The 25391-nt window shown below is 41.3% G+C and overlaps 3 protein-coding genes and 1 long non-coding RNA gene across 7 annotated transcripts; 2 read left to right on the forward strand and 2 right to left on the reverse strand.

Moving 5' to 3' along the window:
* The first annotated feature begins 1063 nt into the window (after positions 1-1063).
* Positions 1064-14372, forward strand: LOC144091071 (uncharacterized). Of its 4 annotated transcripts, none has more exons than XM_077623103.1 (5): positions 1064-1201; positions 9741-11333; positions 11892-12083; positions 12161-12332; positions 13094-14372. In XM_077623103.1, the coding sequence occupies exons 2-5, from the start codon at positions 9783-9785 to the stop codon at positions 13273-13275; spliced, it is 2097 nt and encodes a 698-aa protein (XP_077479229.1). In that variant the 5' UTR covers positions 1064-1201; positions 9741-9782; the 3' UTR covers positions 13276-14372. The 4 variants fall into 4 exon arrangements, with proteins under 4 accessions (XP_077479229.1, XP_077479238.1, XP_077479245.1 ...); XM_077623112.1 differs by having other exon boundaries at positions 1080-1201; positions 9744-11333; XM_077623119.1 differs by lacking the exon at positions 1064-1201 and adding an exon at positions 1983-3299.
* Positions 14373-15185: 813 nt separating this feature from the next.
* Positions 15186-18519, reverse strand: tmed3 (transmembrane p24 trafficking protein 3). Its single transcript, XM_077623149.1, has 3 exons — positions 18099-18519; positions 17026-17271; positions 15186-15825 (listed from the first exon to the last, which is right to left on the reverse strand). The coding sequence occupies exons 1-3, from the start codon at positions 18255-18257 to the stop codon at positions 15592-15594; spliced, it is 639 nt and encodes a 212-aa protein (XP_077479275.1). The 5' UTR covers positions 18258-18519; the 3' UTR covers positions 15186-15591.
* A 184-nt stretch (positions 18520-18703) lies between these two features.
* Positions 18704-23221, forward strand: LOC144091095 (retinol dehydrogenase 12). Its single transcript, XM_077623136.1, has 7 exons — positions 18704-18924; positions 20201-20341; positions 20409-20600; positions 20706-20867; positions 20976-21092; positions 21180-21378; positions 22060-23221. Exons 1-7 carry the CDS (start codon positions 18849-18851, stop codon positions 22154-22156), a joined length of 984 nt encoding a protein of 327 aa, XP_077479262.1. The 5' UTR covers positions 18704-18848; the 3' UTR covers positions 22157-23221.
* A 94-nt stretch (positions 23222-23315) lies between these two features.
* On the reverse strand, positions 23316-24563 carry LOC144091110 (uncharacterized). The gene is made up of 2 exons (XR_013305621.1): positions 24422-24563; positions 23316-24335 (listed from the first exon to the last, which is right to left on the reverse strand). It is a non-coding gene; the product is annotated as an uncharacterized LOC144091110 (long non-coding RNA).
* Between the last annotated feature and the right edge of the window lie 828 nt (positions 24564-25391).

Here is a 25391-nt window from a genome sequence, read left to right on the forward strand (position 1 = left end):
ATTCTCAAACTAAACAATCCAAAATAAACAAGCTGTCGGCCGTTTTTCTTCAAGTTGAACCTTGTGACCACAAACATGTTTGAATCGCTGTTAAAGTTTCGCATAAGGGCTGACCCCATTACCCATAAAATAGAAATAAAACATTATTACTCACCATCAGTAAAAAAAACGGCGAAGGGATATTATAGTAATTATCTCAATGAGAAAAATACGCGAGGCACTTTTGACAAGAGTTGACTAAAGGGTGGTAGCGCCCTCTAGAGTCAGGTATGGTTACTTAGCAGCATATACATTTCTTTTTTTTAAAATTAAGGACATCTGATGACCCCCAATAAATAAATGTCGCTGGATAAAGGTTTAAAAAAGTAAAACCACATTCAATATTTTTGCAACAAGCCTTTTTTTTTTTTTTCACACTGACATTTTGATTGTTTTAAAGTGCATTGGTTAAAAAAAACATTGGTTTAGCAGTGACTGCATTTTAATAAATTAGAATGTGAATAAGAATGGTAAATATGTACTGCTTTTGTTAATTGACGCATAGTGATGTTTCGAAGGGAATCATTGGGTGTTAAAGAAGCTGGCATTGACATTTTATGCAAATAGTAGTGTAAAGATAAAAATAAAAAGAAAGTGGCATCTGTCCAACTCCAAGAGTGAAATGACGCCACCCTGTGGAACAAATCGACGTAACCACAAGTGACGTCAAATCGTAAACAAAAGTAACCGTGCGTTTAACATTGAAATAAAAAGCAACAAATTACACAACAATTAGTCTGATCTGAAAACTCAAATTCTTTGAACATTTAGCGCGTAAATCATTTTAAAACAAAATTTAAAAAAAAACAATGGTTAAATCTGCTCTTGTGTTGACGGCACCAAACACGTCAGAAAAACGTCATTTTATTTATTTGACTGGGATGTTGTTTTAGATCCGAAAATCGGGGAAGTCTCTTGTTTATTATTCGTTCACGTCAGCTCACCCCCTCCTCCTTGTCTTCCTTTTTTTCTCTCTCTCTCTCTCTCGCTCTCTCTCTCTCTTTCTTTCTCGCTCTCTCGCTATCTCTCTCGTTCTCCACGCAAAGGGCCGCCCGCCCGCCGTCCGTCCGTCCGTCCATCCGTGTTTCCAATCGCTTCTCCTTCCTTCCGCTCCAAACCCCCGAGCGGTCTCGTCGCCACCATAAACCCGTTTTGGAACCAGGTGAGCAGCCATGTTTCCGCCTCGTTTTCCGCCCGGACAATGAAGCGACGTGCTCGGGTTTAGAAAAGTGCTTCCACCGTAACTTGGTTCGATTCCCCCCTCTGTCGGGGCTTGAGGACCACATCTCTTCCGCAATGTATTCTTTTGGTGTTTTGCGCTAGAAACGAGCGGTGTAGCTGAGTTACGATCGCCGAAAGGTCGTGTCTGTTGCACGTATTGTTTAGGATTTGCGTACGCTGTGCCAAAAAAAAAAAACACGACGATGAGGGGGGGAGAAGGGGGCGACGCGCCGAGCAGCGCCGCATGCTGGAGCAGGGGAGCCGGGCTACCAGGCCACATGAGCCCGGCTCTGCCCATCCCCTGGCCCGCAACACGGGGATGCCTCCTCACACATAGGCCGCGTCTTGTACTAACTTTAAGCTCAATTGTTTTGTTTTAGCTGGATCTGTTGCTGTTTTATTGTACGTTTTCATTGAAAAGTATATTGTTCTTAGGAGGCTTGTTAGTGGGCCGGTCGGTCCCCCACTTTAATGCACTTGACATTGGACTTTTTCATCTTGGTTTCTTGAAAGTGGACCAGTTACAGTGTAGTAGGGATGGGTTAATATATCAGTATTATTCATTCGTTCGTTCATTTTCTGAACCGCTTTATCCTCACTGAGAAACCTTACAAACACCGTACGACTCGTACGGTGTTTGTAAGGTTTTTTGGGGGTTTGTAAGGGGAATCATAATCATTTATAAGGGCAGTTATCGGCAGAGGTTGACAGGTATGTATTTGTATTCATTTTGGGACATCCCAGTCGGTAACCCCAAATTAACAGAAAGTCACCCGTAAATGCCCCAAAATCTACAGGAAGTGACCAAGACATACTCCCAAATCAACCAATTGGCTGCCATGGATTGCTGTAGACATTCGATTTGTCTAAATGCGAATGAACAATTTACTACCACTTGTCCACTGCAAAAGGATTGGACGTTTACTCGCAATAAATTCAATGAATTACAAACCAGAAGGATAAAAAAAAGCGACATATCCTGTGTTGTAAAAATGATCGTTGGCCATTGTAGCAACTTATCGTCATAAAATTCCCTCCTTTTAAGTAAAACGTCAATTTGTAGGAAGTTAAGATGCTCTGGTCTACGTATTTTCGTTTGCGATGTACTCGAAATAGGAAGGTAGCACGTAGGCTAATCCTTGACATTGTTGACTTTTAACAGAAAAGAGGAAAATGTTAAAATTATGGCTAATCACCGGAATTGGTCCATCCTGCTTTAGCCGTTCAGAGCTTCACTTGCAACAAAGTGAGTGCTGCTTGATAAAAATACAAATTTTTTTCCATCTTCCTGTCTATGAGTCACAGATAGCAATATAAAAATGTCACTGGTATCAGTACAGTGCAGATGTTCCTTAATGCTGCACATTTTGTAGCAGTTGCCAAAGTGACCCATTTTGGATGCCACTTTGACTTTCATCCTCTCTCTCAATGCCCAAAGGGGGTCTCGGGTCATCAGTCAGCGCTCCCATCAATGGCCCCAGCGGTCAGGAAGCTTGTGATTCATTGCTCTCATCAAGCGTTTCCATAGTTTGCCAAGCAGCCTGATTCTTTGGACTTATTTTAACATGCCAATCTCCAAACAAATAGAAGTGGCTGCAGCTCTGCTTTTTGGGTCTCAATGCTATAATACATTTAAGACTGATGATATTAAAACACTTTATAGCTGCTGGCTAAGTATTAATTACCTGGCTGCTGGATTAAAAGTGATGAACGGCCTTGTTACGGGAAGCACTTAAGCCTGGTTCCCACACTGCAAATTTCTGTCAAGAACACAATTTAACTTTATGATGAAAAATATTTTTTTCCTTTTTTTTTGGATGGATGTGGAAAAGTTTTGAAGTCATGGCTTGTGCTAGGCTTATGACATTAATGTTTCTAAATTTAAGTTGTGCTCCCCAAAAAAAGGTTGATTTTTATTTATTTATTTAATTTTTTTTTTTTAGCTTGTTTTGTTTTTGATAAGCCATCCGTTTTATTATGTTTACACCGCATCGAGAACGTCAGTCAAGATCTGAAAAGTACTACCGTGAATTGAACAGGTTGGTGGAAACATTGGCATTACTCTCATCAAAAGCAGCATTTAATAATATCTTAAATTGTTGACCAGATTGCTTTGTTTATAGGGTGTCAGACTCGGGTTGGTTCGCGGGCCGCGATAACGTCAACTCGATTTCATGTGGGCCGGACCATTTTAGATATAATAATCTTTTTTTTTAAATAAATGGATTAAAAGAATGGATTAAAACCCCTGAATATTCCGTTTTTTATAGATCTAAAACAAAGTTTATTTGAGCTTTTTTTTAAATATATTTTTAGATTTTACAAAATGATTTTTGAACTTTAAACACAGAAAAAAATGGATTAAAAAATTACAATTATTGATTTAAAAGGGGGAAAATCAGGAAATTTATTATACATCTATACTCTTCATTTTAATTTGATCCTAAAACAGAAAGTCGGCACTCATGATTTACTTTCCTGGGCCACACAAAATGATGCGGCGGGCCAGATTTGGCCCCCAAGCCGCCACTTTGACACATATTTTTTATACTGTTAGAAAAACGACGAGGGCCCGAAGGTATAATCAGTGTGTAGTGATTGGGGATTGTAACTTGAATCAACAATGTTTCATTGTCAATATAAAATCCGTATTCGAGGTTGCTAGCAGTCAAAGCTAGCTCTTCTCAATGGATCAAGTCCTTTTTGATTAACAGTATAAACATCAGGATGTTATTTTGATATTGGCAACATATAGTGAACCTCCTTGAGTGAATTAATGAATATTTTAGTACATTTTATTAGCCTGTTCTTTATCAGCGGCTGGAAATGTAGTCATGCCAAGAGATTGAGAATAGCGGATGATGGTGTCAGCACATTGCAGTGCTCCACTATGCTGCAGGCAGGGTTAAAAAAAAAAAAAAAACAAAGATAGAAAAAAAAAAATCTGGAAGCAGACGCCTAATGTGTTAGGCCTGTGTTTAAACCATGCTGAGTGTTCTCTGCTATTTCATGAGGACTAAGGTAGCCCTTATCGTGAAATAAAGGCGACGGCATGCAACTTTTGCCTCAAGTTAATTGCCTCATTGACAAAAAAAAAATTAAAAAAAAATACGAAATAATCCTTTTCAGCTTGGCTACTTAGCTCACTTTGAAACATAACTTTAAAATGATGATTCAGGAAAAAAAAATGTCTCACAGCTATCAAAGCTTTGGATAATAGACTAACAACCGATTCGGTACAACAACTTTTATAAGTTTCAAAGTTGCTCTCCACTTTTGGGAAATTTTAAATTGAATCTACCACAGATGTCTTGTTTAAAAATGTTGAGTTCATGCAAAGTCTGTGTATTTTTCTCCATTTGTTATTAATCAGCATTGCAATGCCTTGATGACACTTTTTAACATCTAATCAACATTAGCCGAGCATTACTAGCCTTCATTCGCCCTTCTGACTTGGCCCACTTTGTGCCCTTTTCAATGTAATTTTAGCTCGCGCATGCACGCCAGCGTACGTGTGTGTGTGAACATGCATTGTCTAACGGTTTGTCACACCACTCTACTCGCTTCTATCCCTCTATTATGTCACACTCTTTTTTTGTTGTTGTCCGTTGAGGCATCCGTGGTAACACTGGCGTGTATTGTAGCCACTTTATTTGTTTTGGTTGACACCTGCTTCGAGTGAAGGACCACAACATATTTTTGGTCGAGTAAAGCGCAAGTATAAGTTGTGATCCATGTCCAGGTAAAATTCTTTGACGTCTTCAACATTTTATACGAGGAAAACAATCTTCGATATGATATTATGCTTTGTTATTTAATGTTTGGCAATTCAATAAGCATTACTACCTGGGACTGGAGTGGAACTTTATGATAACAGTACAGGCAATTAATTAGAAATGGAGTCATTTGTGGTGTTTTGGGTTATTTTGTTATTAATGTTTTGGTGGCAAAATGAAACATTTTACAGCATAACACGGGTCCCATATCTGCTTCCTGCATGATGTGTTGTTACATTGTGCAGTTGTGTTACAGGGAGAATTCTATTCATGAGGCAACTGATGGCAAAATGTGCAAAAATGGTGTCCTACAGCAAATGCAGACTGTGGAGTATATGCTGTCTAGACAAACAATGTATACACTAACATTAGTCATCTGTTTGATAAGGGACATTAGCCATATCTTGGGTCACCAGGCAGTTTTGGTTGTACTTGTAATATACTGAGACTTTTTTATCACTAGTCCTTACCTGTAGTGTCAAAATCTGACATTTATTATGGCTTCTTGGATCTCAATAGATTGTGGACGTGTAGCTAATGTTGCATCCAGCAAAGATCTTGTAACTCATGGAAATGAGTATCGCTCCAGTCTGTTGGTGACAGGTAACAGACACACGGTTAATTGTGATGTGCACCAAAGAAAAAGCACCCAAACCAACCGTCTTCCTTTCACACCCTTTTCTCCCTTCACAGCAGCCATGTTTTTTGTCAAGCTTTGCTTTGTGCTCTCTTTCGCACACTCTATCTCTCTATCCCTTCCTCCCTCCCTCCCTCGCTCTACCATTTCCCCTCTTCTTCTTTCTGTTTTCCCCTCCCCCTCTTTTCAGCTCCCTTGTCTCTCGTTCCTCCCCTCCTCTCGCTCCATTTCCATCATGTGTCACCCTTTTTTCCCACAATGCACTCCTTCCCAAATCTCCCGCCCTCCTTCCTTTTTGTGCCGTTTTTCTTCCTCTCCGTCCTCCCCACCCCCTCTGCCGCTCTCTTTATCGCCTCCCCCCTTCAATCCCTCTTTCATTCCGTCCAATCATCTGTTTTATCCCTCTTTTTCCCTGCTTCCTCTATTGTGCCCCTATTGTATCTGCAGCACTCCTCCATATTTCCTCCATGTCCTCTCTTTCCCGTCTTTCTAAGGTTATCGCACCCGCCATCACCACACATGTGACATTCGATAGCAACTTTGAGAAACCAAAGATTCAAAATATTGTGCTCATTTATTTTTGCGCGTCATGGCGAAAATCTGCAGATGCGCTCAACAAGTGGCAAGAGCACAAGACATTGGGACGGTACTAAAATCTGACATCATGCATAAAAGCTTTACATGCATGAATAAGTTGATTTGTCAAGAAATTATGCAGTGTGAGAGCAATGCCTACTCAGTAATTATTGCTTTCCATTTATCATTATAATCATCACTTCCCAGGTGTCACTTCACAAGGTTCTATCTAACACTTTGCCGGTCCCCCCTGCTTGTTTAGAACCAAAAGACAATTGTGGCAGTATTAAAAAAATCTCTTTTGAAAAGTGGTTGTTTAACAAATAAAAGTTGAGTTTACACACTTAGAGAAAGCAAAGAAATTCAATCATTGTCTATTAGAATCCGACAGCCGTTTCTGGCCACCATAAAAAGTTTCAACTCTTTACGTTGCACGGTCTGGACAAACGTAGCGAGAGAATCTTAACATACACACACTCAAACACCCATAAAAAATCTCTTTTGAAAAGTGGTTGTTTAACAAATAAAAGTTGTTTACACACTCAGAGAAGGTGAAGAAATTCAATCACTTGTCTATTAGGATCCGACAGCCGTTTCTGGCCACCATAAAGATTTTCAACTCTCTACGTTGCACGGTTTGGACAAACGTAGCGAGAGAATCTTAACATACGCACACACGCTTTATAAGGATTATAGATAAAATGTTTTTTTAATCGCTAATTAAGGGGAATTGCACTCATTAACAAGGGGAGCAATTGGTCGAGGTTGACAGGTATGATAAATTGACAATACAGTAACCATATCCTGTATATAGTGGTACTTTCAAAAGCATTTATGTCTTGGAATGCAAATTTTACCCTGGTAAATGTATCGTTAGGTCTTTTGCATTTTTTTTGTGGAAGGGATTCGTGCATGAGTGTTTAAAGCTGCTACACTGTGAATTCCAAGCTTTTAAACTGAATGAGACAACATTGCCATAGAGAGCAGCAGTGCACCATTTTTACTTTTACGATTCTAATGTGTTGCATTTCTCCCCTTAATTAAAATGAATGAGGAGAAAATGGCAGCCTCAGACAGACAGGAATTCAATCAACTTTTTTTTCCTTTTACACTGGAGGTTTTCCCTAAGATGTGTTCTGGTATTTAGCAGAAGTATTATTTTATCATAAAAGTACCCAGTACAATCTTTATATCACATTACTCTCATGCATTCTAGTGAATTTTGAAAAATATCATGTGTGTACATCATTACATAGATGCTTACTGTCTTTGTGAAAATATCAGCTGTCTTGTTTCACATGCTGTTTGCTGTGGTTCAGCGTTCAGCTCTGACAGGATAATGACTCTCTTGATCTACAGTTGGCGCTATTTTGCGGTTTTAACATCCTATTCTCATACCTGTCAACCTCTGCCGATAACTGCCCTTATAAATGATTATGATTCCCCTTACAAACCCCCAAAAAACCTTACAAACACCGTACGCGTACGGTGTTTGTAAGGTTTTTGGGGGGTTTGTAAGGGGAATCATAATCATTTATAAGGGCAGTTATCGGCAGAGGTTGACAGGTATGTATTCTTCCCGGTTTGCCTTATTTCATTGAGGATGGATGCTCATGTATAAGGAGTGACAACATGAGTCTTCCTTTTTTTGTCCTCCCACATCCTCCCATCCCCCATTGTCTCTCTCTTCCCTCCCTCTTTTCTCTCCTTCATCCTTCATTCGCTCCTCCATGTCAGTCACCTGACACCATCTCCTACTCTTCCATCCGTCTGCGTCTTCCTCACACTTTTCCACGCAAACGCATGATGGATTGCCCATAATAGAGAAGACGCACTCCGTCGAGGCACCTGTCTTACTTTTTTTAAACACGTCGGAGTCGTTCGTTTCGCCGAGCGAGAGGAGGCAGGTCGAAACGAGCCCCGCCTCCCGTCCATCCCGGCGTATAAATAGTGAGTCTCATCCCATTTCGGCACTTTCGCTCTCAGGAATGCGATCTTTAAAGCACCTGAAGCTTCACAGTAGGAAGAGAGTGGTGAGTTTTTTATGCTGGCTTCATTGATGGATGCTCGCTTTTCTGAGGGGCTTTTAAAGGTCCTTTCAAAAATTTCCTCAAGCAAGGCTTTCATTCAGTCTGTCGTTTTTTTTATGTAATGTTCCTCCCTTACTTTTCTTGCAACCCTTTTCTTATTGCATACCTGTCAACCTCTGCCGATAACTGCCCTTATAAATGATTATTGATTCCCCTTACAAACCCCCCAAAAAACTTACAAACACCGTACGAGTCGTACGGTGTTTGTAAGGTTTTTTGGGGGTTTGTAAGGGGAATCAATAATCATTTATAAGGGCAGTTATCGGCAGAGGTTGACAGGTATGTGATTGTTTGAATGTTCATGTCAGGTTTATGCTTGCATGTTATTTCGTTTGTTGATTGTGTAGGTTACTAATTCAATTTTACTCAACACACACATGTAGATTGGAAGATTGCCTCAGTTGTAGTAGTAGTGTTTTTATATCAGATTTTCTCAAGTTTTAGTGAAACAAGAAATGGTGTATGTATTGCTTCGTGAATGTCAGTGACATGATTGCGCTCCAATTTGATCTCACCTCTGCCAAGTGGAGATGCTGTGATAGGATTACAGCCAATTTGGAGAAAATGTTCTTCCTCTTTATGTCCTTGGGAAAAATAAAAAGAGAGATGTTCAATAGGAGTTGGGCTTTGATTTCAGCTGTACACATGCTAATATTCATTATTATAGTTACTCGGCATCTTTTTTTGAGAGAAAGTTAGGGTTATGTGTCCAGGGTTTCGCCCAGAAAAGACCCTGTTTTTAAAGAAAAGAAAAAAAAAGCAAGTCGAGAAAAGGCTAATGGATGAAGCACTGTGGGGGGACTCTTCAGGTGCGTTTTAAACTTGTGCAAACCTTTTCGATTTGGCTACTCCACGATGTTTAGAGAATGACTGAGTCAACGCCAATCAGTTTTCTTTCTACCTCTTTCAGCAACAGGAGTGGGCTGAATGCAATTAATTTATCACCCTAATTGATATAAAGCAAAATCATCACAGTGAGAGGAGAATGGGGAATTGTTACCCCGCACAGGAGGTGCTTGACGATTAGGAGAGGCCGTAAAACTGCTGTTGTTAAATAAACGACTTAAAAAAACAGTTCTTCCTCCTATGATTATAGATTTTTTTTTATAAATTGCTGTTCTTTTGGCTAAACCTAGAACACCTAACTTCCTTTTGTATGGCCATAATATGAAAAAAGAAAGGTGAAAAGGTAAAGATACTCGTAGCCAACAAACACAAACAAGGACTATATTTTAGCCAAGTAATGACTAGGGTGCTGTGGACTTAAATGGGGGATGAGGTCATAAAGTCCTCAGGTCGTAGGTCAAGCACATGGTAATCAGAGGACTCCCTGTAACTCGTTGCACTTTATTTTGTCATCGCATGACTGCGGTGAATGAGTATTTGTGTCTTTGTGTCCAGGAGGAGGCGAGCCGGCGCCTGGGTAGATGTGATCCCAAGGTAATGGCCAGGCTGGTGGACACAGGCACGCAAACAGATCCAGTAGTCGTGCTGTCCTTGGCCCAGGCCGCCGTGCTAGGTCTCATCTCCCAGAATGAAGTCTTCGGAGCAACCATCGCACCCAACGGCTTCTACACCGGCGAGCTCAAGGAGTCACCCGCGCCGCAAGTAGACGGAGTGGACTACGAGTACGCGGACCAGCTTATCGGCGCCAACGGAGATTACCTGGGGGACAATCTGCCGGAGGACGGACAAATGCAACCCAGCTGTAGTCAGAGGAGGTGGCAGCAGGGGCCACCTCAGCACCCCGATGTGAAAATGGTGCTCCCTGACCGCCACGCGCTCCAAGGCGGCGAAGGGACCATCCCTCACATTAAAGGGGAAGTTGTGAACTCGGTCCTGACCTCGTGCGTCCACATGCTTAACAGCATGGTTCCCAGGGGAGGGTTGGTTCAAGTGGATCCGGCCACCTTGAGAGGAACCAACAAGAACTGTTCAGAGTGTGAACGGGAGGCTTCCAACCACCAACAAAATGCCGCCACCCACGTCCACCCTCCGCCTCCCACCCCCCAGGTGGCCCACAGAGGATTGCAGGGCCAGCGCCCTCTGGGGACCCACGGTCGAGGTGTTCGCGAGGGGGAGGAGGAGGTAGATCACCAGGGCAATAACATGATGAAGCCCAACCAGCAAGACGAAGCCATCAGCAGTTACTTCCAGACCAGTGAAGTTGGCAGCTATGATTCGGGAGAAATGTCCATGGCGGCCGAGTACGAAGACGGCAGCCAGAGCATGATGTGGACGGATGGAAGCGGCGGGGGCGGGGGTGGTGGTGGGGGAGGAGGCGGAGGCGGGCAGCACCAGCAACCTCAGCCTCCGCAGCCCCCTCGGCGACATGGCGGCCGCAGAGTGGACCGCCTGGACATCAACATCCAGATCGACGAGTCGTACTGCGTGGACGTGGGCGACGGCCTGAAGCGCTGGAAGTGCCGCATGTGCGACAAGTCCTACACGTCCAAGTACAACCTGGTCACGCACATCCTGGGCCACAACGGCATCAAACCGCACGCCTGTCCCCACTGCGGCAAGCTCTTCAAGCAGCCCAGCCATCTCCAGACGCACCTGCTGACCCACCAGGGCACGCGGCCCCACAAGTGCACCGTGTGCAAAAAAGGCTTCACGCAGACCAGCCACCTGAAACGCCACATGCTGCAGCACACTGACGTCAAGCCGTACAGCTGCCGCTTCTGCCGCCGCGGCTTCGCCTACCCCAGCGAGCTGCGGGCGCACGAGGTCAAGCACGAGCGCGGCCGCTGCCACGTGTGCTCGCAGTGCGGCCTGGAGTTCCCCACCTACGCCCACCTCAAGCGCCACCAGACCAGCCACCAAGGACCTCACACCTTCCAGTGCACCGAGTGCAACAAGTCCTTCGCCTACCGCAGTCAGCTCCAGAACCACCTGCTGAAGCACCAGAGTCCGAGACCCTACACCTGCTCCCAGTGCGGCTTGGAGTTTTTGCAGCTGCACCACCTACGTCAGCACTCGCTCACCCATAAGGTACTCACCCGATCTTTGTGTAGCAGTCCAGTCTTCTCGCTAATCCTTGAAAAGTTATAAAAGGCATTGAATTCAGATTCGTATCACTTTATTATTTTAACCGGTACTCCGTCGTTTGGTCGCCCGGAAGGTTATTGATAATTACCATTTAAATCGTTGCTCAAATTCCCTAAATACAAACTGCAAATTATTATATTAGTCATACTTAATGCCCTATTAATTATTAGGCTAAAGAAAAGCTCAAAATTTCCCGTAGTTTTATTGTGTTTTGTTGGAGAACTTGTTAAGACCCTGACTTACGTAGCTTCTTAAAGGGACCACGCATGTACATACAAACTCTTCTACACTCACACGTCGGCTCAGTGAAACTGCGCAGGGCCATTGTTGGCTTTTATTGATGCGTAGACCGTGTTGTTTTACCTTGTTTTGTCGCCGTTTTTTTGGTCGGCCGTTGTTTGGGTCCAGGCGACCAAAAGACCGCAACCAAAAGTCTGGCGACCAAACGACCGCACACGATTTTAACCCATGTCAATTTCTCTATTTTTGTGGGCCTTCCAGGGCATGAAAGGCCACAAGTGCGAAGTGTGCTCACGTGAATTTACGCTGTCGGCCAACCTCAAGAGACACATGCTGATCCACAACAGCGTTCGGCCCTTCCAGTGTCACGTCTGCTTCAAGAGCTTCATACAGAAGCAGACGCTCAAAACGCACATGATCGTACACCTGCCTGTCAAGCCCTTCAAATGCAAGGCTAGTAGTATCTGCACAGCAGGGTGACAGATGTTAAAAAAATTCTCTGGTAACATTATTATTATTATTATTTGTAGGTGTGTGGCAAGTCTTTTAACAGAATGTACAACCTACTGGGCCACATGCATCTGCACGCTGGCAGTAAACCATTCAAGTGTCCCTACTGCACCAGCAAATTCAATCTGAAGGGCAATCTAAGCCGGCACATGAAGGTCAAACATGGCATGGATGTGTCACCTGAAGGACAAGGTGGGCCACACTTTTCTGGATAAAAAGAAGTTGATTTTCCTTTAAATGAATGAATGAATTGGACATCTAATGTTGTTCACCGGAATCAATGAGTTAAATACCATGAAAGAAAAAACAACAACTACATTATTATTTTGTTTATGTATATAATTAAGGGTGGGACTCAAATTAATTAGGGGCTTTGTAATTAATTAGTATGGATTAAAAATATTTTAATGGCATAACAATATCAATAAAACATGTGCGGGTGACCACATTGTGGAAAATACTCTACGTCACAGGTGTGCAAGTGGCGGCCCGAGAAAGTAAATGATGAGTGCCAATTTTCTATTTTATGATGAAATCCAATGAAGATTGTCGATTATTTCCTGTGTTTCCTCATTTTAAATCAATAATTGCAAACAATTTGTACTAATTTGAATGTCCAAAAATGATCTATCGATTAGCACGATCGAGAAAGCTGTCAATTTATTAATTGAATAATTTTGGCCGCCTAGTTGGTAGACATAACGGTAATCGAAACTACCACGTGGCCCTCGACAAAAAATGAGTTTGACACCCCTGACCTACGTCTTTATCCAATTCTCAAATTGGACATTTTCTTTTCTCTTCAAACCAAAAAAATCTGCTGGGAAATGAGAGTAATCATGGTCACTTGCAAAACATGAAAATGTATCGAAATAGAACCAATTCCAATTGTGAGAATACACAACAACTGTAATATTGTCATATCAGTGTGTTTTTGCCCTCCTGTTACACAGAAGTATTACCCGAAATGGAGAGCCAGCCAGACTACGAAAGCCAGACCTTCAGCTTCACGTCGGCAGACAACATGGACAATAACGGCTCGCAAAACCTCACCAAGCTGACCAATGCCAGCATGGATGACATGGAGGAGTACTACAACTTTGGCAAGGACACCAGTACCTACACTACACCCTGAAGTGGACACAAGGGTGTGGCGTGGGATTATAATGACTTTGAGCTGCTCGATTTTGGGACGCCACTGACTCAAACATTAGCTGTTGTTTGTGTGAATTTGTTATTAAAAATAAAAAATGTAAAAAAAAAAGAAAAGATATCACATCCATCAGTAACATTCTATGTGATTCATGTCATGCACAAGCAAACCTTATTGTTTGGACTGAAACTGCTATGTACTCACGCTATATAATATATATAAACACCATGTTTAATACATAGTCACCACTTATCCTTAGGTTTTAACCCACTTAACGTTACAGTTTTTACGTGCACTTCTCTTGACGCATTCCCACCTCCAATTTCAAGGAAGTACCTCGTGTAATTTGAAGGATCCCATTGGACATGTTTGTCACCTCACAAATATTCTCAACTTCTCCAAACTGAGCAGACATAATACAAAGCTTTTACTAAGGCCGTTTTTTTCTGTGGCCTGATGGAAAAGAGATTGTATAAAAGCACCGGGAATTTGATTTCTTCAATGTAAACTTTGCTTTGGCTTGGAGCTATTGTTGATAGTCTGTATTTAGCAGGCTTTTTACTTTCTACTCAATTCAAGCTAATACAATTTTGATTGAAAAACTCAAACTGTAGATTGTGTACAAAAAAATGTTGGATAAAAAAAACGTGGCCTGAGAAAGGTCCATCTTATGTTGACAAATTTGTTGTGGGGAGGATGGCTCCCCCTGTCCTGCCATGCAGGTCAGTCAGCTTTGATATGCACACTAAACCGCAACAAATATCAACTAGTTCAGTGTTTTCCCAACCTACTGTTGAGTCAAAGGCACACATTCTAGGTGACAATAATATCTTTTTCAGGAAAAAAAATGGAGTTACTAAGGTGGCCTGTTTAAATGGACACAAAGCATAAATCAATTAAAGATGATAGCGAATTAATGCCTTTTTTTGCACCAAATTGGATTTAATAATTTTCTAAAGCCGCGCTAATGAACTCGCATGGTATCTTGGTTGGGAATCAATCACTGGACTAGTTGATGACAAACTAAAATGTCATGGAAAATGAGCGTGAGTTATTTAATTAAAAAAATCTAGTTTAAATGACTGCTTTATTGTTTTTAAAATGTTGTCCACATGAATGTAGTTTATAATATATTACACAGCTTGTTGAAAGTGGATGGTGAGTGGTGGAAAACAAGAACAAAACTGCACATGGGAATAATGGCGACATCTGCTGGTTTAAAAAAGGTAAAACGCTTCATTGTCTCGTCTAGAAAATATCAAATTTAATCAGCATTTTGACCTAATGGATTTATAAAATAAATCCCTAAAGCATTTATAAATATATTTGTTTTACGAGAAGATGAGGCCTCTTGATAATTTGATAATACGTAATTGCTCAATTTGTACGAATACCATCCCCCCCCCCACCTCCCTTCGCACCCCTGGATTGTAAAAATTAAATTATTGGATTTTTTACCCGTAGATTTGGAGGAAGGGCTCTGGAACTTTCTGGAGAACTTTCACTGAAATGCTTTGAAGTGGTGAGTGAAGCGGTTAGGGTAAGAAGCAGCACATCCGAGAAGCTAGTTTTCAATTGAAAAGGGTAGCTTGCCCTCTCCTGGTTAGTGGTGAAATGCTGAAATGGAGGAGGAGTAAGGGAGAAGCGGAGTGAAAAATTAGTGCACGGGTACGATGCGATAAAGGAAAGTAAACAAAGGGTGAACCACTGGAGTTACTGGCCTTTCAACTTTCCGGGTAAAGACAAGATCACAGATACAAGCAATCAAATGATGTTTCTGTGCAATGAAATCTGGAGGCTTCTCGAAAAGATGGTGGGGCTCAGAATAGAACCAGATGAGGTGGCTTGGGCATCTGGTTAGAATGCAAGAACAAGTCACAGCAATACAGAGCTATTTAATCACATATTTATTCATTTTAACTCTCCTCTATGGCTAAGAGGAAAACATGTATTATTTAACAACAACATTTTACAGTCCCTTTTGTAATTTCAGATTGGAAGGAGGCGGGTAGGGGATCATGACAGGCTTATCGTCATAAATTAGGCACCGACATTCAGTACACAATTCTTTTTTTAGTATAGAAAATGGGAAAAGCAAGATAGAAATGTATAAAGTTGTAACAACCTTTCCCATATAAATTAGGATGCTCAAAGAACACTGAAAGAAGGATTTTCCTCAGCTTTTGCCTGATTTTGGAACAACGATGACCATGGAAATTTCTGAGTGCTATCTCTTTCTGGCAAGACCAAACTTCTAAGACATGACGAAAACAAAATTGTGCGCTCCTGTTTTTTTTTTTAAGTCGTCGCTGCCACGGAGCCTTTCTTATCGTTAAAAAAGCTCTTAAGCAACATGACTTGCCCCACGCCGATGACAAACAGCAGGATCGTTTCACCAATGGACCATAGATTGACTCGATCTTGGAGGTGCTCCGCCCTGAGGCGGTCATGTGCTTCCCTGAGTCGATACCACGTCTGCGACTCGGAAACCACCTTCAGGATCTCGTGAATGGACACACACGTCGATTCCAGCTGTGAGGAAAAACATATGTTAAATATATTTTTACTGGGATAGCTAGCTCATGCATGACTGAAAAGTTTCCTAAGCACAGTCTTATTGTTGTCTTTTATTATTATTATGTGTGTGTGTATTTAGATAGAACAGCGATACCTTTTAAAGTCCCACTGTGAATGAAAAGTCATTAAAAAAATCATTAATTTTTCCAATCGCTACGCTTGCCTCTACAGTCGAGAGGCAGAAATGTAAGATTTTTATCATTCGTTAAGGGCCCAAGATAATTCCGTGTCTGGGGGATCTTTCTAACTCACTCGCATCGTGTTATGGGGATTCTGTGTCCTGTGTGAACTCGCAGGGCAAAATCTCCCTATCCTCTCCAGACCAATTTTTAATTTCGTATTCTAACTCGTTACACGGTACTCGGACGATTCGCCGAAAGACGTTTCGCCAACGGACGTTTGGCCGACGGACAGTTTGAATGTTATCTGTAACGGCCAAAATGAATGTTATCTGTAACGGGCCGTATATGGCCCGCGGGCCGAGGTTGAAAAACATGTAAACACATGATCCGGGGGCGGGGCGAGCTCGCGAATCCCATTTCGGCAAAACGTCCGTTTGGCGAAGTGTCCGTCGGCCAAACGTCCGTCGGCGAAACATCTTTCGGCGAATCGTCCGGTCACGCGTTACACAATCAAGCCAATGAGTCTCGACTACTGTCTTCCGTTGAGTCATACACCGTCTGGTAGAATCCATGCATTCCATTATGTCATTAGTTTCAACTATGCAGAGGCAAACAGTAACAAATATAGTAATTTTTATTGAACAGCTTCACAAGTTATATTTCTGTGGGAGATTTGATTATTTATTTTTGAATGTACTTTGACAAGATTCATTCATTCTTCCCCACAACGGTCACGTGGGGAGCCTATCCCAGCCATCTATGGGCACCAGGCGGAGGACATCCTGATTTGGTGGCCAGCCAAGATAACCGACTTAGGATCAAAACCTCGACCCCAGAACTATGAGGTCGACGCACTAACCAGTCAGCCACCTTGACAATATTCAATTATTTAATTAATAGGTAAAAACTTGTGATAGTGGGACTTAAAATGGCAAAAGACAACACTTCCCCAACAGTCATTGCAGACTTAACCAATCGCTGTATCGGTCTAGGTAGATCAACGAATGGTGGCACCCTTAATAAACAGTCTTACCTGTGTTAGCGCTGTGGCTCTTGACAAGCCAGGAATGAGAGGCTCTTCGTCACCGTGCCGGAAATTCAAATAGATAGATTTGTGAGAAAAGGTGGAGAATTCGTTACTGAAGCAAACCATGTATGTCCCACTCATGTCGGTGGTGAAGGAGACATGGTCGTACTGCTTCTTGCTCTCGCTGTACAGCATGTTATTAAGAGGGTCTGTCACATAACTGTCCACATCATAGTTTCCTCCTGATATTACCTTTTCAAAGAAAGAAAACAGAAGACATTTTTTGTGGTTAATACATGCCAAGGCAGTCCACAATGGGTACATTGTAACTAATTGAATGTTTTTGACTGTTTGTTTATTAAAATGTTATTACAATTAAAAACTGCAGATATTATGGAAATGTTATATACATTTTTACGTTAGACAGAAATATGAAGTGGATACATATTTATTTTAGTGATTTACACTAAAAGATGGAACCCTAGGGCCACGAATTTGACACCTGTGGTTTTGGCTAATGGCACAAAAATACTAATGTTTACTCTATTAATGTCCTTGCGTGTCAATATCACAGCAATACGTTATGTCAGCGTTTGTTTGGTTTTTATTTCGGGCCAACTATAGTTTAATTAAATAAATATTTGAATTGTGACTACTACTATTTAGCATATATTAGGACTAATAGCTAGCTAGCATGGCTTTGGACTAGTTGTTACCCACAGCACAAGAAACTACATTCACTTATCATGGTACTCTTTGTTATTTGATGCTGCTAAGACGTTTTAATACATGGTTTACTGGTTTTTGTTTTGTTTAATGGAAACGTGCCAATTTACATCCAAATTCGTTACGTCACGCCATCGTAAACTGAGGACTGCCGTGTTGATCACGGAAGTTGCACGTAGCTCAACAGCTGTCAACTTAACCATCCCACATAAATATGTAAAAACAAGTAGGTAATTGTTTTCCCCCTTTTACATGTAAAAAGAGACACTAATAGCCCTAATAAAATATAGCAAAACTGGTAACTAATACGCAACATGACCGTTTTATGAGTGTATGTATCTTTAAGGACTTACTTGGTAGTCGATCTCAAACTTGACATCCTTCTCCAACTCCTCGTAGAAACACAATCTCTCCTTATCGGGGAGCTCAAACGTGAACTCAGTGGCGAACACCACGAAAAAGTGCATAAGCAGGTAAAACAATGATAGTGGCAACAGCATTGTCATGTGCATACAATAAATTACAAGCTATGCAGGAATTTGCTGAGTTCAATGGACACTTGCGGCCGGTTAACTGTGACGTGGCAAAGCGGCGAGTTTCTTCCGGTATGCGATTTATTTTTTTAAACTTTTTTTAAAAAAATACATATTTATTAATCCCCCTTGGATGTTTTTACACGGGGTGAAATTGTTTTAAAATAATTTCTAGAATTACGCTACTACCGGAAATGGTAAGCGAAGAGGAACAAAATAAAAGTACGAGTCAAGTAACGCAGGGTATATTTTTCCCTTGAATTCATCCTTTTTATATTCATTAGATGGATATTAATGTATAAATAAAATAAAATGCCCATACAATTAAAGTAAAATTGCTTAATTTCTGTATGTATTGTTAAAATCAAAGGCACTAATAGACAACGTCACTTCCGTACTGCCACACGTTCATAAAGTATCACGTGACTCACGTCAAGTTTCTTACCTCAGGCAGTCCAGCTGCGCTCTTGTCATTGGGTAGTTGCCTAATGAGTGAGTGGGCCAAGATTGCGTTTACGGTGCTGTTTCGTTTTATTATTTTATTAATATTTTAAAAATAAAAATCTTGAAATGCATCTCTACGTCGAGACAGCGAAGGGGTTTCTCGAGAGACACGTTGTCGGCATCACTGTTGCAGTAGTTGCAGGTAAAACCATTTTAGGATTTGTCTTCATTTTTATGTATTGTATTCGTTTCCTTGGTGACCGCCAACAGTACCAAAATGGACAAAACTCGACATCATAAAGACCAGAACCATATATTTCAAACTATGTACAACATGCATTGCTTGTACTTCACAGCTCATCATAGCTGTTCTGTAAACACATTTATGGACAGCGCATAAAAACATAACAATATGTCTGCACTTTTATTTTTGATCTTAAGGACTTAATAAGCACTGGAACCATGACAACACTTCTTATTGGGTTTGAGCCAAAGTGGTAAGCTGAAAGGGTTTTTAAAATGGATGACATTACTACTCAATGGACATGATGTTCTTTCTCTAGCCGACATCATTGACACATCATTGCTTTAATTTCCTTGAACAAGAGTGACCTTTATGGCACACTTAACTCTTCATTTAATAGACCACCCCCCATTTAATATACCACCCTTCATTTAATATACCACCCTTCATTTAATATACCACCCTTCATTTAATATACCACCCTTCATTTAATATACCACCCTTCATTTAATATACCCCCCCCCCATTTAATATACCACCCTTCATTTAATAAATGGTAGTATATTAAATGGGGGGTATATTAATTGGGGGGTTATATTAAATGGGGGTATATTAAATCATTTAATATATTTAGTATATTAATGGGGGGGGGGTATATTAAATCATTTAATATATTTAGTATATTAATTGGGGGTATATTAAATGGGGGTTATATTAAATGGGGGTATATTAAATGGGGGTATATTAAATGGGGGGTATATTAATATTATATACTATTAATATACCCCCATTTAAATTAAATGGGGGGTGGTATATTAAATGGGGGGGGGTATATTAAAGGGGGGTGGTATATTAAATGGGGGGGTTATTAACTGGGGGGTATATTAAAGGGGGGGTGGTATATTAAAGGGGGGTGGTATAACCATTGACAGCACCAAATTCTTGGCCCTTTACTCTCCTGATGTCAGTGATCCACCTAAAAATGCACGTGCATAAGATGTCCTAAAATATTTTTTTTTAATGGAAAAAAAAGGGTATTCAAAGCATAAACATCAGTTTTTAAAAAAAAAATATGTTGCCCACTAAAATGACCATGTTTATAGCGCTAAATGTCCGATCTTGCTAATTAGACTGATCGGTAGGTCAGCCCTTCCACTCAAACTGGATTGGACGTACATTGATGTTAATGGGTGTATTTAACAAGCTCGTGTTGTTGTTGTTTTCTCTTTTCCAGGCGCTAGCTTGCTGGCCTTGCGTCGATGGATGGCAGGGGGAGTATGTCGCAGCAAGGTCAGGCTGGACGGGAAAACAGTGCTGATCACGGGCGCCAACACCGGCATTGGAAAAGAGACGGCCCTGGATTTGGCACGACGAGGCGAGCGCTTATCTGCGTATGTTCCTCTGGAATTGATTTATCATGACTTAATTCATCCTTCTCACAGGGGCCAGAGTCATCCTCGCCTGCAGGGACTTGAAAAAAGCCCACAAAGCGGCTGTACAAATTCGCAAGCAGAGCCGTAATGACAACGTGGTGGTGAAGAAATTGGATTTGGCCTGCCTGCAATCAGTCAGGGATTTGGCCAGAGATATTATAAATCATGAGAGGCACTTGGACATCCTAATTAACAATGCAGGTAATTTAAAGAGCCTGGAATTTTGGTGTCAAAATCAAGGCCTGGGGGCTGGCCAGTAAAAGCTGATCGATACTTGGCCTATGTATTATTGTCTTCATTTCTGAGGTATCATGATGTGCCCCAAATGGAAGACGGACGAAGGTTATGAAATGCAGTTTGGCGTCAACCACCTTGGACACTTCCTGCTCACTAATCTTCTCATTGAGCTGCTGAAAAAGTCAGCACCCAGTCGGATCGTCATTGTCTCCAGTTTGGCGCATGAGAAGGGTAAGATATTATCTAAACTTGTTTTATCACATTGGAATGGAAGTTGTTTCAGCAATAGGGCCTCTAGTTTCTTTGTTGGAAATGGGCTACAAGATTGACCTCTTTCAGGTCGCATTCACTTCAACGACATCAACCTAGAGGAAGACTACAAACCTGATGTGAGCTACCGCCAAAGCAAGCTGGCCAACGTACTCTTCTGCAGGGAACTTGCCGTAAGACTCAAAGGTATACGACAGTAAAGCAAGTGTTGTTCGTCTTTCTCCATTCTTGTTTTATTTGGCTTTGAACAAAGATGGCTTCTCGTCCCATCAGGCACTGGTGTGAACACATACTGCCTCCACCCCGGCGTGGCCCGTACCGAGCTGTCCCGCCACCTGTTCCCTACGTCTTTGTGGAAGAATCCACTTCTGCCGTTCCTGTTGATGATTAAAAGTCCACGAGAAGGAGCTCAGACCTCCATCTTCTGTGCCGTGGATGAGAGTCTGAACAATTCCAGTGGACTTTACTACAGGTTAGTCATGGCTAACTTTCATAGTACAGTGGTACCTCATGGTACGACATGCTCGTGGTACGACGAAAATTTCGATCGAATAATTCGCTCGCTATAAGATTAAAATTTGGAGATGCGAACAAGCCAGGTGGCCATGACATGAGAGGCTGTTTATCATTGTAGTGCACTGTCTAACTACTATATCTACGAGGACTGAACAATTTATTCAGACGAGTTTCGACCAGGAAACGCACAACGCGCATGCGCGGGTAAAAAGAGGGCTTTCTGGGTAATGAAGTATATTCGTGCACAGAACACCCATAGGCAATGGCACCCTTTCTCAGAATAAAACTTCATTACCCACAATCAATACGTGGGTAAGCTCAGCTATTGCATTTCCTGTTTCAATTCCGTTCTTGAACGGAGTGTAGCGTGGCTGAAGTGCTGTAACATTGTAGTTTGCTAAGCTAAAGGATGCTAGCGTTAGCATTAGCAGCACAAGTTTTGCAACTATTCAGTTCTTTTGTTGCTAAAAGTTAGGCAAATAGTGGGTGACATATTTTCCCAGAAAAGTGAAATCTAAAATCTGGTGGGACTTTTTATGTTTTTTTGTCGAGTGCGACTAACTCACAAGTGGCCAATAATCTGGATAATGAAATGTATAACATAGGAATGAATATTGTGTCTATTTATTCGCAACAGTGACTGTGCAGTGAAGGAACCCGCCCCAGCGGCCATGGACGATAACACTGCCAAGGGATTGTGGGCCCTCAGCTCATCCATGGTGGGCTTGGTCTGAAGCAAGCCAATTGACATCCTTCCATTTGTGCCACACATTGTTTATGCAGTTGACGTTTATTGAGACCCATCAACTTTGCCCAATAAGCACTACGGTCTGCAAAATTATTAGGACCACACTGAAAGTTATTTTTTTGCCTCATTTCGTGACTGCCATTTTTAATCAAATGTGTCACGTTTACTTCCTCACTTTAAATGATGGATTGCCTTATAATCAGAAACTATAAATAGATCATATTTGTATGATTCAGATGGGATAAATGATATTCCCATGTTATTTGTTACCTATACATCTTACTTCAAGACCTATAGTTGCCTTTTTTCATAACCAATTATGAAGATAATTCTAGTCTTATTCTGAGGCATTTTAAAGCTCCAAAATAGTTTAAAAAAAATTGGGGTCCACGTACCTACTAAATAGTACTGTTTTTTTTTCTTTATCCAATCCTTTACTTGAGAGTACCTATATTTCTGCTCTTTAACGTTCTCAACCTGCAAAGCTGTGGTTCTTGTTTATACTGCCTGTAAGTACACCACTTTTAACATGCTGTTCAAAGAAAGATCAATACACTTGGGGAGGAGGCAAAATACTTTTAAGGAGAAATAAAAACAAGAAGAATTGAACAGTTCCAATGATAGAAGGTCCAATGTATTATGTCCACTTGAATGAATTATGTGTAAGATGAAGACAACAATTGGACTTGTTTGTGCAATGTACTTGAACACCACTGTGCTGCATTTTGTAAGCCATGTTTCCAAGTCAATGTTAAAACATGACTGGTCTGTGTTGTAAAGTTATTTATTCAAATAAACCTTGATCATTTCAGTGTTCGGATCATTTTAGTGTGCAAACACTAGATTTTTTAGAATTCCCAACACTGACATCAACATTGACCACCTGAACTAAAGTGACAGAGGATTTCTCGCCCGTCCAAAGATTTATTTTTCATTATTTTTGCTTGATTTTTATTTCCAATATTATGTACGATCTTGGAAAACATTGAAACTTTCAAAAAATACTGTCACTGTGCATTATGAAATTTAATAAATCTTGTTTTCCTTTTCACATTTTAATTAGATTTTTATTCCCATTAAACTTGGAAAACTGATTTTTAAAAAGTAATGTCACTGCATTTAGAAATATATTTTAACACAGTGTGATCATTCAACTCTTTAATGCTTAACTTATCATTCAGCAGTTAAAACATTTTCCCACACCATGATTACAGATTAAGCCCAATAAAATAAAATAAAAATGTACACCCAACAAAGTGTGCAATAAAAAAAGGCATGTTCTAAAATACACTTACTTTATAACAATAAAAATAAGAATGCACCTTAAATAATACGCGTTCAAGTTCTCGTCCATCTCGTATGGTTTGAATTTACAGATTTCTAAACAAGCTTGCTCTTGCACGCCAGGCAAAGTATGAGATGCACGCTCGTTAATAAAAGCACAGCTATGCAAAGACTGCTTTCGAGCGGTAAGGGGGAAAAAACTAAACACGCAACCGGCGTTTTACGACTCGCGTAAACGTGACTCACCTAATTCTTGCACTCCACTTTACCGCCTGCATCACCCGCCCCAAGTGCTCAGTTTAATTCACATTTAGGGGTCACGGCGGTCATGTTTTATAATGTCAGCGTGCTCCGTTCGGTACCAGAATGATGTCTCCAAGTCTAAAGACGCATATTTTCACAACAAAATATGGAAATAAAAGCATTGTCCGCACTGGAGTCGCTCACATTTTTTTGGGACAAATCACCAGGTGTGCCCTGAGGTGCCTGAAGCAAATTCTTTTGCTTCACTTAATATTCCCCCTGCAACTCGTTTTATAGCAAGAAATGCAAGCAATTTCAATGGCAGGCCACAGTTGGAGAATACAAGAGAACTAAACAGTCATGAATTGAGAAGGACTTTTTTCAGCAAACTTTTTTTTTTTTTTTTTTTTTTACAGCATTTGACGCTTAACCTGCCATTTTCGAGCCACGACCATCATTTTCAAAAAAAAAAACCTGTTCAGGACGGCGCATCCGGACAATTTAATACGACAAAAGCAACTTCTAGTGCAAAGTGGTTCTGATGATTCATTAGGACCTGGTGTTGTCTTTTTGGTGGTATTGTCATGCACATGCCCTTATCAGTTCTCCGTCCAACGGATACAGAATCAATAGCTGGGCTGGAAAAGTGATAAGGAGATGTGAGCGACTACAAAACAACAGCATCAATATAAAAATAAAAAATAAACATTTAAAAAAAACTGACAAAAAAGTCCTCTCAACCGGGGCCCCAACTGGAATCGCCATCCCTGCTCTGAGTGCTCCGAGGTCAGGCGTAGGAGTCCCATCCAGAAGTTCCTCCAAGCTCCAAACTTGTCCCTTCCTTTCCCCCAAAAAGTGCTGTTCTTCATTTGACTGTCGACAAACTTTTTGGAGACACACCCCACTCAGGAGTTTTATTCCGGCATGGCTCCACCTACCTCCTGTGGAAGGCCGTCTTCTCAACGCCATTGGTCTGTAGGATTACCCAACCTGCCTTTCTCTCGCACAGAAAAAAAAAATCGACTTCCTCCATCCCGTCAGTCTGACGCACGCGAGTCAGCGGGATGAGAGAGGAAGGCTCAGCGGGTATATTTTATCGCAGGTGTGCGTGCTGACATGCAAATTCCAATATGCTCGTGAATACCTGTCAGCTACTTGGGCAGAGTGCGACCTGCCTCACCCTGGAGGTCGACACCACTTTTTTGCTTGATTCTCTAGGCCCGTGCGGAGGCAGGCTCGCACGAATCCGCAATATTATAGCCACGCTGTCGGGATTATTTCTCTGCAGTCTGGATTTAAGAAAGGTGGAGCTCGGCGTCGCAGGAAAAGATGTCACGGGAAATGCTTGCTTGGTGCCTCAAAGGCACTTTTAAAGTGTAAACATATGCGGCGGGCCTCTTTATCATGTGCAGAAAGCACACTGGACTGGACTCATTTCTTGACCATATGTGTAGGTTTTAGGGATGTGCAGAAGGCACATTGGACTAGACGGCCTTTTTGACCATATGTTTTGACCAATTGTTTAAATAATGTATTTTACGCAAATAAACGTATAGTGTGAATAATCTTGGGTCATACAATGCAATAAATTGAGCTATTTTCCATAGCAAAACATTTGTTTTATTTTTTTTTACCAATTCCGATCCTCTGAAAAGACGTGATTGGGCTCGATTTCCGATAATTTCTGATCAGGA

Source organism: Stigmatopora argus, chromosome 2, assembly GCF_051989625.1.
Source record: "Stigmatopora argus isolate UIUO_Sarg chromosome 2, RoL_Sarg_1.0, whole genome shotgun sequence".
Taxonomy (NCBI): Eukaryota; Metazoa; Chordata; class Actinopteri; order Syngnathiformes; family Syngnathidae; genus Stigmatopora; species Stigmatopora argus.

Bases quoted from the DNA above. Each gene is read 5' to 3' on its own strand.
- tmed3 (XM_077623149.1), bottom strand. From the start codon at position 18,257: ATGCACATGACAATGCTGTTGCCACTATCATTGTTTTACCTGCTTATG. The intron at 17,272-18,098 runs GTAAGTCCTTAA...TTCTTTGAAAAG, and splicing joins AGTTTGAGATCGACTACCAA to GTAATATCAGGAGGAAACTA. The intron at 15,826-17,025 runs GTAAGACTGTTT...TTTTCCTCACAG, and splicing joins GAGCCACAGCGCTAACACAG to CTGGAATCGACGTGTGTGTC.
- LOC144091071 (XM_077623103.1), top strand. From the start codon at position 9,783: ATGGCCAGGCTGGTGGACACAGGCACGCAAACAGATCCAGTAGTCGTG. The intron at 11,334-11,891 runs GTACTCACCCGA...TGGGCCTTCCAG, and splicing joins AGCACTCGCTCACCCATAAG to GGCATGAAAGGCCACAAGTG. The intron at 12,333-13,093 runs GTGGGCCACACT...CCTGTTACACAG, and splicing joins TGTGTCACCTGAAGGACAAG to AAGTATTACCCGAAATGGAG.
- LOC144091095 (XM_077623136.1), top strand. From the start codon at position 18,849: ATGCATCTCTACGTCGAGACAGCGAAGGGGTTTCTCGAGAGACACGTT. The intron at 20,868-20,975 runs GTAAGATATTAT...GACCTCTTTCAG, and splicing joins CAGTTTGGCGCATGAGAAGG to GTCGCATTCACTTCAACGAC. The intron at 21,093-21,179 runs GTATACGACAGT...TCGTCCCATCAG, and splicing joins ACTTGCCGTAAGACTCAAAG to GCACTGGTGTGAACACATAC.